This window comes from Salvelinus alpinus, chromosome 4, assembly GCF_045679555.1.
Source record: "Salvelinus alpinus chromosome 4, SLU_Salpinus.1, whole genome shotgun sequence".
NCBI classification, from domain to species: domain Eukaryota; kingdom Metazoa; phylum Chordata; class Actinopteri; order Salmoniformes; family Salmonidae; genus Salvelinus; species Salvelinus alpinus.
The window spans coordinates 62,840,217-62,855,979 of record NC_092089.1 but is presented as its reverse complement, the minus strand read 5'-3'; the positions used below and the strand labels follow the sequence as shown (position 1 = coordinate 62,855,979).

Sequence of the window (15,763 nt, the reverse complement as noted above, 5' to 3'; positions counted from 1 at the left end):
CTGTTAAATATCTTTTCAATAGCCAACAATATTGTATTTTCAGCTTTTTGAAGCTGGTATACAAAACCGAAACTTAACAGGAAGCATAGAAATAATGTACATAGTTTAAATCTAACTCTTCTTAGACTTGCTTTCGTTGAGAACGACAGGTCTAGAACTAATTTCTGTGATTTTGGTCCGTCGCTCAAAAAAGTTACACATTGAAGCTTTAACGCCTCATGTCCACCAGATGCTTCACTATTTGCATTCCGGCGGAATTCGTTCATTGTCAATGGAGCAGTCCACAACAGTAGGCTGTTGTGCACTGCATGCGTTCAAAATTTTCAACTCGTGCGGTGTTACAAACCGAAGTATATAGACTCCAACCAGCTCGCTTTTAGGTAGTTGAAAAGCGAAGCACATGCGTCAAGTGCCGAAGAATGCGGGCTAGACATCAGTAGGCTGGACACATGACATTTTTAACAATGCTTTTTTCTAATAAAAAGTAGGTAATTGCATCCGCTGTGGAGCCCAGTTTCATAATATTACCATATACCCCAGCTGCCTGCCGTAGTTTGAGTAATCACGAAAAACAGGCGTTATTTTAAGGAAATGTTTCACCCTGCCAGCGCCTATTAGTTCTATTGAGCACTGTGGCACCAACTCGCCTTCCGAACGTTCTAATCCCATTTTGTTGTACTGTCACAATGGTTGCTTCGCTATAGTTGGCAATGGAGACCTGCTCAGGTTGTTTATAGTAAAAATGCAAACAACAAAAAATGACTCGTTACTCTGAGGTCGTCCCATTGTTTACTATAGGGAAATATAGATATGTCTGTCTATTTTGCCAAATCTCGCAATGTGTATATTTAGATTAAAAAAAATAAATACAAATTGGACACCATTTTAATCATGAGAATCTCCTCTTTCGAATTATGTAAGGCTGGGTAGTGTATCTCGTTGTCATCAAACGCTAGCCCCGAAATACCTTTTGCCCTTGGAACGCTGCTGGTATATTTCGCCAAATATCTCGCAATGTGTATCTCGTTGTTATCAAACGCGAGACCAGAAATAGTCAGAAGTTGCCATTTTTCCCCTACTTCCTCGTTATGCAGACATAAGCACACTTGGCACCATTGAGGTGTGGATGTTTACTTTCTACACGAGTTGTTATTTTTCAGTTTCGTCCTAAGAACAGATTGTAGTAGTAAAATTGAAAAGGGATACATTTTTAAGCTTCACTTCAGTCAAAACTGTCTCTGCGAACGTTTGATTCCATTAATTTGCTATGCGCTCGCGCTAGTGTTCCAGCTTAGCCAACGTTCTAAAGCCGTTTTTCAGCCTTGGGTGAATTTTGACTCGTTCTATTGTCCAGCCTAACATCAGGCAAAACAAAAAGCACTTGCATCGGGTGTAATGTGTTATCATGGAGCTGTCACTGTGACAGTGGTGCTGTTTCATAAGGGGTGAGACCAATTATGTTTTGGTGAGATGTAGAGGGAGGCGAACCATGAAAAACAGCCCCAAACCGTTATTACTCCTCCAACCAACTTTACAGTTGGCATTATGCATTGGGGTAGGTAGCATTCTCTTGGCATCCGCCAAACCTAGTCATACTGCCAGATTGTGAAGCATGATTAATCAATTCAGCTTTACTCCACTCCAGCTGACGTTTGGCATTGCGTATGGTGAGCTTAGGCTTTTGTGCGGCTGCTAGGCCATGAAAACCCATTTCATGAAGCTCCCGACGTTTGCATTGAACAGTTATTGTGCTGAAGTTGCTTCCAGAGGCAGTTTCGAACTCGGTAGTGAGTGTTGCAACCGAAGACAGACGACTTTTATGCGCTTCAGCACTCAGTGGAACCATTCTGTGAGCTTGTGTGGCCTACCACTTCCTGGCTGAGACATTGTTGCTCCTAGACGTTTCCACTTGCAGCACTTGCAGTTGACCAGAGCAACTGACTTGTTAGAAAGGTGGACCCCTATGACGGTGCCACGTTGAAAGTCACTGAGATCTTCAGTAAGGCCATTCTACTACCAATGTGTGTCTATGGACACTGCATGGCTGTCTGCTCGATTTTATACACCTGGCAGCAATGGGTCTTGCTGAAGTAGCCAAATCCACTAATTTGAAGGCCCCTCCGAATCGTCCTCTGGAATAACGGATATTCTGGGTTAATAATTTCATAACCAACAATCTGTAGTAATACTAGTCCCATGCAAATAGGGCTAATGATGTAGCCTACTGTCTGACTTTTCATTGTATTACATAACCAATAATAACATCTAAGGCAACTATTACCTTTAGTGTGTAGAGCGATTAATGCCATATGTCCACCAGCTGCACATGCGTTTTACCATATGTTGTTTTTGTCAGATGTCTAGCCTGCATTTTCAGTACTTGATGTGCTTCGCAAGGCTGCAGAACGGTTTGCAGCATGGAGAAGACCGTTTTCGCCCTGTTCGACTAAAGCTAATGTTGGCAGAGGTCATTCAAAAAGTACATTTTATGCCCTGAGGACACGTCTCCCGGGTGGGAGGCACCTCCCCCTTGCACCAGCCACACGCACTCTGGTTTACTACTTTTTTGGCTTTGATGTAATTTTTGGGAGATTTTATTTAACCATGATGTATCTAGCACAGTTAAGCATTTTACATCGGGTTAAATGGTTAGAAAAGATAACTATTTTTAAAGGTTGGGATAGGAGGTGTAACCGGTGTCTTGGGCCCAGCTGGGGGTGGTTGAGGAGGCAGCACTAGTGGCCTCATCTGAAAACAAGCATATGTTAGCAAGCAATTTTTTGTTCAGGCATGTTGTATAAATTCTAATGGGATATGTTATGCAGTAATATAATCTTCCATTATAAAAAGACAACTAATTCCACAAAAAGGGTGAGTGAAATATCCATTGTTTGTTTACAAAAAGTTTCTCTGAGCTTTCCCCATAGCAAACAACGTCATGGAGCAACATGGCAATGTTAGACCCTTTTCCTGATCCGTAGCACTTTGACGACACACTAAATCCCTTCGCCGACACACTAAATCCCTTCGCCAGCTTGCAAATAGAGACTATCTCAGAAATGTAATGAATGTCCGCTCTGAGCTTTCAGAGCGCCGAAAGACGGCTCATTGTTTCAAGAGAAATCATCGCCCAAGGTCAGTTTCTCCTACAACAAACTCATTCTGGGCATGTTAAAACCCGATTGTCTTAACTAAATATATTTGTATCGATGTGAAAATTGGCATATAGACAGTAAGTCCCGAGACTTTATACATGATGAACTGTCTTTGATGTTGCCGCGAAATGGGAAGAAGCTGCGTTAGTTGTAACGTAGGTAACTACTCTCAAGATTTAGTACAAACCAGGCCTGAGACAAAATGTTGAAATAGTAGCCTACTTTGACAACTATTCAGTGAATGCAACAAGTATTAGATACACAATATTTGTAGGACAAATTCATATTTCACACTATCACTTTAGTGTTTGCATTTAGCCTACATGTCATGGAACTTCTGGAAGCACGGCCCCATCCTGCAAAGTGGCACAGAACACATAGGACGTTTCTACACATCTCCCACTCTTTGCCCTACTGTATGTCCACTCCGGATGCACACCACACACCTTCTTTTGTGCCCTTCAAACTTCACCTGCTTTCAAATGAGTTACAACTCGGTCAACATGCCCTGGTGCCACATTCTTGTCTCCCCTCTTCCTGCCACTGTAGCCATATCACAAAGTGAATACACAAGCTGCGTTTTGAAAGAGATTTCCAGAAAGAGATTTCTGGAAAGAGGCCTTTGCAGGGTCCCCCACACAATGTACGCATTTGAGGGCTATGTTGAGCACCCCTAATAAGGTGTTTCCATAATAAATTGTGATAGTTACACGCCTCTCATTTCTCACTAACTACAGAGTTTGCCAATGTTAGCTGATTAGTTACGAAGCTGGAACAGTTTCCAAATTAATTGCATCGGGAGAAACAAAAAACTTGTTAGCTTGCTATGTAAACAAATATCCAACTCCTCATATGCGTTCCACTGCGCAGGCATCTTCTACCCTAATACGACAACTAAGCTGTCAAATAATAGACAAACGAGGCAATGTATAGCCTATGAATATCTGCACCTAGCAAACATGACAAACCATAACCTAAGCCCAACAGATAAACACCAATTACTCTAGCCTTCGTTTCGGTGGCTAGTAAGCTGTTTTTCTGTATGGCTAGCTAGTAAAAGTGATAGCTGAGGTTGACACTTCGTGAGCGCTGCCCAAATGTATCACTACACGCAACTTTTCTTGCCTGACAGACTAGCTAGCTAGCTATAGAAAGCAGCTTGGGCCGTTTTCATATAAATGACATCGGTAGAAACAAAACAACCAACTAACATTAGTTAGCTGGTTATATACAGCTAAACACTGCGACTATTTCCATGAGACGGCACGCAATCATAAAAATGTGATAACAGCCACACGAATACGACAACAGGTGGTTAGCAAGTTAATTTAGCGATATTGACACAGATATTTTTGATAGATAAACAAGGTCGTTCGCGGCCGCAATATTAATTTAAATAAAGGCCGTCGATGGCCACTGGTTTCTAATAAATTTTTGCCATTGGGACTGGGCCTCAGACTCCAGAGCCCTTTATTGCGGAGTTGTCAATGAGGTGGTTGGTTTGACCCAACTGTAGTTTGTGACTACTATAATTTCCCATTGTAGACCAGAGTAAAGTAGATATGTACATTCTAGTGTTCTCTACTCTACTGTGCCGTCCAAACTTGTGACACATGGGTGTCCTCCGGCCTGCCCTGCCCAACGTCTCCTCTTACTGCAATGTAAAGCTAACAACACAGTGCAGCCCTGGCCCAACATGTATGACTGGGCAAATCACTCAGACACACACACAGACCTAGATGGATGCATGGACCCAGTGTACACGACATACACCAATGGAACAAGAAAATCCCATAGCAGGACGAGTTCCACAGGCAGCCTAAGAGAGAGTTTGGAATACACAAAGTATCACTCTGACCGAAAGGTGGTACACCTTATCACAATTTTACCTACAGTGGTAGAAATGCACATAACGTACATACACTGGTAGCAGTCAGCCTCTGATGGCTGTGTGTGGCAGGCAGACAGACAGACAGTAAGGCGTGGTCCTCCTAGATCTCCCCTCGCTCAGCATTCAGTTCCTGTCACATCAGCAGTAATTGCCGCGCCGACAGGACAGAGTACTGTGTGTGTGTGACTGGATTTATTTTTCCTTTTTGTGTGTGTTGCAGGCAGGTTCACATACGGTGGGTGACCTGTCGTTAGCCCTTTTTGTGTTTTGTCCCTCTTGTCCCTCTATCAGTACAGTAGCAGAACCGCTCTCCATGGTTTTCCAATCTTCTGTTTCCTGGAGAGAGAATTTGTTCCAACAAACCACTGCCTGTTTTTTTATGTCTAAATGTCACCATGTATTATCGCAATACAGCTGGTAGGCTAACAGTGTTTTTATTTTTTTGAGTGCACATTTTTAGAGCCTGTTCAGAATATGGCCTACTTTCTTTGAACGCAACCTATTTATGTTGACACTGAGATCATGGGTTTTAGACTCGAGTCATGTGTTAAGCAACATTTGACTGGATAAATATTGAAACAGAGGGAAACATTTTGTTCAGTGTTGGCATCCTGAGGTCATGTTGCCCGGGTGATGTTGTTTACTGTACCGTAACCTCTGACCCATGTCTCCTCGTCCTTCAGCCTGGCCTTCGGGACCCTCTACCCGGCCTACTCCTCATACAAGGCTGTCAAGACGAAGAATGTGAAGGAATATGTGAGTACTGTACCTATTTTTTTAAATTAATTTTTATTATTATTCCAGTATATTAGTGTAGGATAAACATTTTAAAGTGTCTTTTGTAGCCAGCTCATATGCTTATTGGAAAAAGTGACTGTTTTTTAAAATGGGGTGTGGGATTTTTCTCTCTCCAATGGGATGCTGCAAGTTTCCATTGTCTCTGAGGATGCGAGAGCAGTTCAACTGTATCCGCTTAAAAGAGGAACCTCCCAGCTTACCTCATCCCTGTCAGCGAGCAGAGGGATGAGAAGGAAGAGGGGTCCTCTGCCAAGCTCTCTCCTTAGTCTCCGCCCTCTGGTTGCTATAGAAACCCCACTCTCAATATCTGAGCGGGGGCACATGCAGACTGACAGAGGGAGAGATACAGAGGAGGATGCCATTTTTAGCGTTGTTGGTTTTATTTCTCACCCCCCCCACCCCAAAATGTGACTCAACCTCTCAGGCTATTCACTGCATTCCCTAGCTGGGTTTAGTACTTTGAATTGTTTATATGTCGATAGACATACAGTGCATTCGGAAAGTATTCAGACACCTTGACTTTTTCTACATTTTGTTACGTTACAGCCTTATTCTAAAATGGATTCAATTGGTCCCCCCCTCAATCTACACACAATACCCCTTAATGATAGAACTGGTTTTTAGACATTTTTGCGAATGTAAATGTGTTTTATTATTATTATTTTTTTTTTTCACCTTTATTTAACCAGGTAGGCTAGTTGAGAACAAGTTCTCATTTGCAACTGCGACCTGGCCAAGATAAAGCATAGCAGTGTGAACAGACAACACAGAGTTACACATGGAGTAAACAATAAACAAGTCAATAACAATGGTAGAAAAAAGAGAATCTATATACAATGTGTGCAAAAGGCATGAGGTAGGCAATAAAGCGAATAATTACAATTTAGCAGATTAACACTGGAGTGATAAATCATCAGATGATCATGTGCAAGAAGAGATACTGGTGTGCAAAAGAGCAGAAAAGTAAATAAATAAAAGCAGTATGGGGGGTGAGGTAGGTAAATTGGGTGGGTAGTTTACAGATGGACTATGTACAGCTGCAGCGATCGGTTAGCTGCTCGGATAGCAGATTTTTAAAGTTGTTGAGGGAGATAAAAGTCTCCAACTTCAGAGATTTTTGCAATTCGTTCCAGTCGCAGGCAGCAGAGAACTGGAAGGAAAGGCGTCCAAATGAGGTTTTGGCTTTAGGGATGATCAGTGAGATACACCTGCTGGAGCGCGTGTTGCGGGTGGGTGTAGCCATCGTGACCAGTGAACTGAGATAAGGCGGCACTTCACCTAGCATAGCCTTGTAGATGATCTGGAGCCAGTGGGTCTGACGACGAACATGTAGCGAGGGCCAGCCGACTAGGGCATACAGGTCGCAGTGGTGGGTCGTATAAGGTGCTTTAGTAACAAAACGAATGGCACTGTGATAAACTGCATCCAGTTTGCTGAGTAGAGTATTGGAAGCTATTTTGTAGATGACATCGCCGAAGTCGAGGATCGGTAGGATAGTCAGTTTTACTAGGGTAAGTTTGGCGGCGTGAGTGAAGGAGGCTTTGTTGCGGAATAGAAAGCCGATTCTTGCTTTGATTTTGGATTGGAGATGTTTGATATGAGTCTGGAAGGAGAGTTTGCAGTCTAGCCAGACACCTAGGTACTTATAGATGTCCACATATTCTAGGTCGGAACCGTCCAGGGTGGTGATGCTAGTCGGGCGTGCGGGTGCAGGCAGCGAACGGTTGAAAAGCATGCATTTGGTTTTACTAGCGTTTAAGAGCAGTTGGAGGCCACGGAAGGAGTGTTGTATGGCATTGAAGCTCGTTTGGAGGTTAGATAGCACAGTGTCCAAGGAAGGGCCGGAAGTATATAGAATGGTGTCGTCTGCGTAGAGGTGGATCAGGGAATCGCCCGCAGCAAGAGCAACATCATTGATGTATACAGAGAAAAGAGTCGGCCCGAGAATTGAACCCTGTGGTACCCCCATAGAGACTGCCAGAGGACCGGACAACATGCCCTCCGATTTGACACACTGAACTCTGTCTGCAAAGTAGTTGGTGAACCAGGCAAGGCAGTCATTAGAAAAACCGAGGCTACTGAGTCTGCCGATAAGAATATGGTGATTGACAGAGTCGAAAGCCTTGGCCAGGTCGATGAAGACGGCTGCACAGTAATGTCTTTTATCGATGGCGGTTATGATATCGTTTAGTACCTTGAGCGTGGCTGAGGTGCACCCATGACCGGCTCGGAAACCGGATTGCACAGCGGAGAAGGTACGGTGGGATTCGAGGTGGTCAGTGATCTGTTTGTTGACTTGGCTTTCGAAGACCTTAGATAGGCAGGGCAGGATGGATATAGGTCTGTAACAGTTTGGGTCCAGGGTGTCTCCCCCTTTGAAGAGGGGGATGACCGCGGCAGCTTTCCAATCCTTGGGGATCTCAGATGATACGAAGGAGAGGTTGAACAGGCTGGTGATAGGGGGTGCGACAATGGCGGCGGACAGTTTCAGAAATAGGGGGTCCAGATTGTCAAGCCCAGCTGATTTGTATGGGTCCAGGTTTTCCAGCTCTTTCAGAACATCTGCTATCTGGATTTGGGTAAAGGAGAAGCTGGGGAGGCTTGGGCGAGTAGCAGCGGGGGGGGCGGGGCTGTTGGCCAAGGTTGGAGTCGCCAGGAGGAAGGCATGGCCAGCCATTGAGAAATGCTTGTTGAAGTCTTCGATTATCACGGATTTATCGGTGGTGACCGTGTTACCTAGCCTCAGTGCAGTGGGCAGCTGGGAGGAGGTGCTCTTGTTCTCCATGGACTTTACAGTATCCCAGAACTTTTTGGAGTTAGAGCTACAGGTTGCAAATTTCTGCTTGAAAAAGCTGGCCTTTGCTTTCCTGACTGACTGCGTGTATTGGTTCCTGACTTCCCTGAACAGTTGCATATCGCGGGGGCTCTTCGATGCTATTGCAGTTCGCCACAGGATGTTTTTGTGCTGGTCGAGGGCAGTCAGGTCTGGAGTGAACCAAGGGCTATATCTGTTCTTGGTTCTGCATTTTTTGAACGGAGCATGCTTGTCTAATATGGTGAGGAAGTAACATTTAAAGAATGACCAGGCATCCTCAACTGACGGGATGAGGTCAATATCCTTCCAGGGTACCCGGGCCAGGTCGATTAGAAAGGCCTGCTCGCAGAAGTGTTTTAGGGAGCGTTTGACAGTGATGAGGGGTGGTCGTTTGACCGCGGACCCGTGGCGGATACAGGCAATGAGGCAGTGATCGCTGAGATCTTGATTGAAGACAGCAGAGGTGTATTTGGAGGGCAGGTTGGTCAGGATAATGTCTATTAGGGTGCCCATGTTTACGGATTTAGGGTTGTACCTGGTGGGTTCCTTGATGATTTGTGTGAGATTGAGGGCATCAAGCTTGGATTGTAGGACTGCCGGGGTGTTAAGCATATCCCAGTTTAGGTCACCTAACAGAACAAACTCTGAAGCTAGATGGGGAGCGATCAATTCACAGATGGTGTCCAGGGCACAGCTGGGAGCTGAGGGGGGTCGGTAGCAGGCGGCAACAGTGAGAGACTTATTTCTGGAGAGATTAATTTTTAAAATTAGAAGTTCGAACTGTTTGGGCATAGACCTGGAAAGTATGACAGAACTTTGCAGGCTATCTCTGCAGTAGATTGCAACTCCTCCCCCTTTGGCAGTTCTATCTTGACGGAAAGTGTTATAGTTGGGTATGGAAATCTCAGAATTTTTGGTGGCCTTCCTAAGCCAGGATTCGGACACGGCAAGGACATCAGGGTTGGCAGAGTGTGCTAAAGCGGTGAGTAAGGCAAACTTAGGGAGGAGGCTTCTGATGTTGACATGCATGAGGCCAAGGCTTTTTCGATCACAGAAGTCAACAAATGAGGGTGACTGGGGACATGCAGGGCCTGGGTTTACCTCCACATCACCCGAGGAACAGAGGAGTAGTAGGATGAGGGTGCGGCTAAAGGCTATCAAAACTGGTCGCCTAGAGCGTTGGGGACAAAGAATAAAAGGAGCAGATTTATGGGCGTGGTAGAATAGATTCTGGGCATAATGTGCAGACAGGGGTATGGTGGGGCGTGGGTACAGCGGAGGCAAGCCCAGGCACTGGGTGATGATAAGAGAGGTTGTATCTCTGGACATGCTGGTCTCAATGGGTGAGGTCACCGCATGTGTGGGGGGTGGGACCAAGGAGGTATCAGAGGTACGGAGAGTGGAACTACAGGGTCCATTGCAAACCAAAACAATGATAATGATAACTAGCCTGAACAACAGTATGCAAGGCATATTGATATTTGAGAGAGACATACAATAAGGCATAAAGTGATTGCAGGTCTTGATTGGGAGAGCTAGCTAAAACAACAGGTAAGATAACAGCAGCAATAACAGGGTGCTAGTCTAACACAGCAACAACAGGTAAAAATGGCGACGACTAGGCAGAGAGGGTCGGATTAACTACACACAGATCCTGAGTTAAAGCACAGAGCCGACAGATAAAACACAAATAAACAGAATGGAGTACCGTGAATTAATGGACAGTCAAGCATGCATCAGCTATGTAGCCAAGTGATCATAGTGTCCAGGGGGCAGCCGTAGATGGAGCAGGGAGGCCTCCACTAAGCTAGCACGCGGCGTTTAAAGTTAGTAGCCCGGGGGGTGGTCTGCTCAGACGGAGGGGGTCTGCTCAGACGTGGTCGTGTCGACAGAGAATCCAAGCCAGATGGCGATGGCGAAAGAGAGGTTGTGAATTGTAGAATTGTGTTTGCTAACTGGTGCTAGCTTCGTGGCAGTGGCGCTAGCTGCGCTAGCCGCAAGCTAGCTGTGAGGATCAGAAGCAGTGGCTCAGGGATTATGGCAGGAATCCGGCGTTGTTGTCGAGAGACAGTCCGATGCTGGTAAATTGGTGAGTAATATCCAGGCTAATAACAGGGCTGGTGTCTGTGCAGAAGGTAAAAGCTACTAGCAGCGGCAAAAAAAATGGCTAAATTAGCTTGTAGCTGGTATTGTAGCCCAAGAATTCGCTGGTAGACCTCTTCAGCTAGCCGGCAGATGGGCCTAGCTCGAGGCTAGCTCAAGGCTAACTGGTGCTTGCTTCGGGACAGAGGTGTTAGCCAGTAGTAGCCACTCGGTTGCAGCTAGCTAGCTGTGATGATACGGTGTAATTGTCCAGAGCTTGCGTCAGGAATCCGGTGATGTGGTAGAGAAAAAGCAGTCCTATATGCTCTGGGTTGATATCGCGCTTGCAGACTGGCAGGTATTGGCCCGGTATTGAAGCTGGCTGTGTCCGAGTTGAGGGTGAAGACCGCAGCAGTGGCTAACTGACTACTAGCTAGTAGCTAGTTATCTGGCTAGCTTCTGATTGCGGTTACGGTTCTAAAGTATAAAAAAAATAGCAGGTCCGTACCACATTGGGTGAGGCGGAATGTAGGAATGTATATTCAGTTCCTAGATGGAAAGTGAAATTAAAATATATACGAAATGTATACGAAAAATACGAAGACTATTTACACGGGACAGGACAAGGACAAAGACACGTCCGACTGCTACGCCATCTTGGATTGAAAACGTTTTTATTATCCTTAAGTATTCAGACCCTTTACTCTGAAGCACCTTTTGGTGCAAGTCTTCTTGGGTATGATGCTACAAGCTTAGCACACCTGCATTTGGGGAGTTTCTCCCATTCTTCTCTGCAGATCCTCTCAAGCTCTGTCAGGTTGGATGGGGAGCTTCGCTGCACAGCTATTTTCAGGTCTCTCCGGAGATGTTAGATCGGGTTCAAGTCCGGGCTCTGGCCGTGCCGCTCAAGGACATTCAGAGACTTGTCCCGACAGCACTCCTGCATTAGGGTCGTTGTGCTGTTGGAAGGTGAACCCCCCCCCCCCCCCCATCTGAGGTCCTGAGTACCCTGGAGCTGGTTTTCATCAATGATCTCTCTGTACTTTGCTCTGTTTATCTTTCCCTCAATCCTCCCAGTCCCTGCCATTTTAAAACACCCCCACAGCATGATGCTGCCACCACCATGCTTCACCGTAGGGATGGTGCAGGCAGGGACGAACTGAGAACGAAAAATGTACCTGGACTTTTTGACTCAGACCGGCCCACCAAAAATCCCTCCAGTGATACACCACCACCCACGCCACACTTTATGTAAACAAGATTACTGAACAATAGAACAAATAGGGATAAAGTATTTGCTTAGTTCTAGAAGGGCTGTCTGTGTAAAGCCGCTGGCACTGGATGTTAGCTGACTAAAGATTTTAGGGTCTATAAGAGCAATGTCGGCATACAAAGTGCCATTACTCAGAAATCACCGATGGATGCTATCTATAACTGTATCCAGAATTTGATTATGGACCCCACTCTTGTATGCACTCTACCCCAGTAAAAGTCTCATCTTGTGCCATCTCTCCAGGCACGGTTTTCTTCTTTCGAGCCCTTTTCGTTGGCCGAGGGGTCTCTAACTCCAGCTCTGTTTCCTCATCCCGTTCCTGCAACTTCCTGTTGGCCCACTGAACAAATGTGTCTGCAGCTGCCTTGACTTTTTCAAAATCTCTTGCCATTCCTTTCAGCTGCTCCTCTGTAGACACAATCATACGGTGCGCAGACAGAATGTCCATTCCACTTGTTTTGAAGATATTTTGAGACTGGTGAGGTGACCTGAAATATTCTGAGGAATATCTGAGTTTTAAGTATTGTTCCATACTTCAGCAACCCCCTCAATGTATCCTTGTGCCTTGACCCGTGCAGTAGTGTTGTTTTTCTGATCTTGTATGGTTGAAAGAGTGAGAAGGACATCAACATACAGACCCTCATCTGGATTTCCAAAAGCTCCAAAGACCTTTAAGGCACCGTCTTTAGCCCACCAGCGTGTCTCTCCAATTGGAGCAAGATGTCTGTCTTGGGTCCTTGCTCTCCTTCTCCAAAATGTTCGTCCTCTAGTAGGATTCACTGAAGAAAACAGCTATGTTGTTATTAAGAGAAAAAAAGTGACCCGCTTGCCAAGATACACTGTGTGTCTGCCAAAACAAGGTTCAAGATGTGTACATAGCACCGCCCATGCACTTGATTGGTGGTGTCAAGCTTCATGTTTTCCACTACTTCACTCAGTACCTGGACAAAGTGGTATCCAGTGGATGCCTCGCATTTCACCACAGCCACAAGCCTCTCATGACGTTCGTCACACATTTGACTATGACAGAGCATTGATCTTGTGTTGTAGTGTCAATCTGGACTGAACATACGAGCTTCCTGCATTTCACTTGTTATGGTGGCCTGCTTCGGATGGTGGTAATGACGTTATCGGTGGTAGTCTTTGATAAGAGTGATTAGAGAGCCTCTTCCCCCTCTTGACCCAGGCTCAGAGTTTATTTTTTTGCTTTTCTCTATGCAGGCAGTGAGATGCTCCTTCATACATTCATAAGTCTTTGCTAGGTAAAGCCCCGCCTTATCTCAGCTCACTGATCACCATAGCAACACACGCTCCAGCAGGTATATTTCACTGGTCATCCCCAAAGCCAACACCTCCCTTTGGCTGCCTTTCCTTCCAGTTCTCTGCTGCCAATGACTGGAACGAATTGCAAAAATCACTGAAGCTGGAGACTCATATCTCCCTCTCTAACTTTACGCATCAGCTGTCGGAGCAGCTTACCGATCACTGTACCTGTACACAGCCCATCTGTAAATAGCACACCCAACTACCTCATCCCCATATTGTTTTTACTTTTTTTATTCTTTGCACCCCAGTATATCTACTTGCACGTTATCATCTGCACATCTATCACTCCAGTGTTAATGCTAAATTGTAAGTACTTCGCCACCACGGCCTATTTATTGCCTTACCCCCCCAATCCTACTACATTTGCACACACTGTACATAGCTTTTTCTATTGTGTTGTTGACTACGTTTGTTTATCCCATGTGTAACTCTGTTGTTTTTGTTGCACTGCTTTGCTTTATCTTGGCCAGGTCGCAGTTGCAAATGAGAACTTGTTCTCAACTGGCCTACCTGGTTAAATAAATAAAAAATACACAGGTCGTACTCAGCAGAATGATCATCTCTAAAAAGTTGCCATGGGCAATGCTGCTGTCATCTAGCGTACAAGCTGCTTCAGACTGCAAGCCTCTGTAGCTCAGACCCCTCTTCCCTATGACTTTAACATCTATAATGCGCTCTAGCACTTGCCTTCTACTGTGCACTTGCTCTCTATGAGCAGACATCTGACTGCCGATGAACAGGCTCTCAATGTTACCTTTTGGAGGACCTTAGAAAGTAGGCCTCGGCATAACCTCTATGCATAATGCTCTTCCACTCTGTGATGGATATGCTTCCCGTCTGCCATTCCATTAATGAAAGGGCTGTTCTCCGGGCTTTGCAAATGCCATACACATGAAGCTGAATAAAGCATGGTTCTCGTCACTGTATGACAGCCACTTCCTGTTGGTCCCATCTTTACAAAAGAGCACCTTCTGCACCACACTTTTCCCACTTTTGTTGGGGGTGGAAACTGAAAAACATATCTAGGTCCCTTGACTTCGGCCCCTTTAAAATAATCAAAAATTGGTGTGGCATCCTGGCTCTGGCTCAATCTACGTCTGTCCACTGCAGATGCAGTATCCTCAACCTGGATGAGTAATTTAGTATAATATTATAACATTAAATAAAAAGTAATGTGAATATAATAATAGTATACTAAATACAGCTAGTATAATATTAATTCCAATTGGACAATACATCAGTTTAAGCAATACACAACTAACATTTATAATTTTTGTACGTTTTGTTCCATCATTAAATCCTTGTGCAAGAAAAATGGTCTACATTGGTTGTTAGTACTTAGCATTAACAAAGAGACTAACTTGTCAATAATCAACAATTCATGCATAACAATGAGTTCAACATTTCTAAAGTTTGCTGTAGCACGTCAACCTTTAATGTCCCGCCCCATCCAGGCTGTGATTGGTCGGTTCACGAAAAGTGACATTGACAAGCGCTTGTTTCAACAGAAGGCCACCTAGCCAAACCCAAACATTGCTTATCTTATCCCTATTGTCTTACCACTTCAGCTGCAAAACCTTGACTAACATTTGAACTGGTATCGCTGGACTCAATGGGCTGCTCTCTCTCCTGCCAGGGCCTTCAGGCTCACTAGGCTGAGATTGACTGAACGGCGGCAAATTAATAATTTGTTATTTTAAAACGTTTGGCTGCATCAGTCCCAAGGGACTTCAATCTCTTCGCTTTTCAGCACCACCTTTTTTACGTTTTTCTTTTTGTTTGTCCATCTTGCTCCACTCCGCTATTTATCCAAATGTCACCACTTAACAGAGATGGGAAAGGGGCGGGACCCAGGTAAAGTTAGAATGGACTGGACCAGAATGGACTGGACCACAAGTAATTGGCTGGGGGAGAGAGGCTGACAGATGTAATACCCAACTGCAGTGGGGCCAGTCAGAAACACAGCACTTGGTTATTTTTATTTAAGCGGGGGCCGGGGTTATTTATATTTTGCGTTGCATCGGCCACAATTGTCAAGCGACTCACCGGGAAAACTCTCGGTGCTCCAGATGGCCAGTCCGTCATTGGTGCCAGGTTTCCTCCAGACTTATCTCTTGGCATTCAGGCCAAAGAGTTCAATCCATGGTTTTGTCAGACCAGAGTCTTGTTTCTCATGTTCTGAGAGTCCTGTAGGTGCCTTTTGGCAAACTCCAACCTGGCTGTCATGTGCTTTTTACTGAGGAGTGGCTTCCGTCTGGCCACTCTACCAAACTGAGCAATCGGAGGAGAAGGGCCTTGGTCACCTCCCTGACCAAGGCCCTTCTCCTCCGATTGCTCAGTTTGGCCGGGCGGCCAGCTCTAGGAAGAGTCTTGGTGGTTCCAAACTTCTTCCATTTAAGAATGATAGAGGCCACTGTGTTCTT

At 45.2% G+C, this 15,763-nt stretch overlaps 1 protein-coding gene across 1 annotated transcript in view; it reads left to right on the top strand.

Annotated features, from left to right (window-relative positions):
- LOC139574094 (receptor expression-enhancing protein 2-like) overlaps positions 1 to 15,763 on the top strand; it is a 30,222-nt gene that overhangs the window by 1,350 nt on the left and 13,109 nt on the right. Inside the window, exon 2 of the mRNA XM_071398269.1 lies at positions 5,730 to 5,802. Coding sequence (XP_071254370.1) covers positions 5,730 to 5,802 — 73 coding nt within the window. The remainder of the gene's footprint in view (positions 1 to 5,729; positions 5,803 to 15,763) is intronic.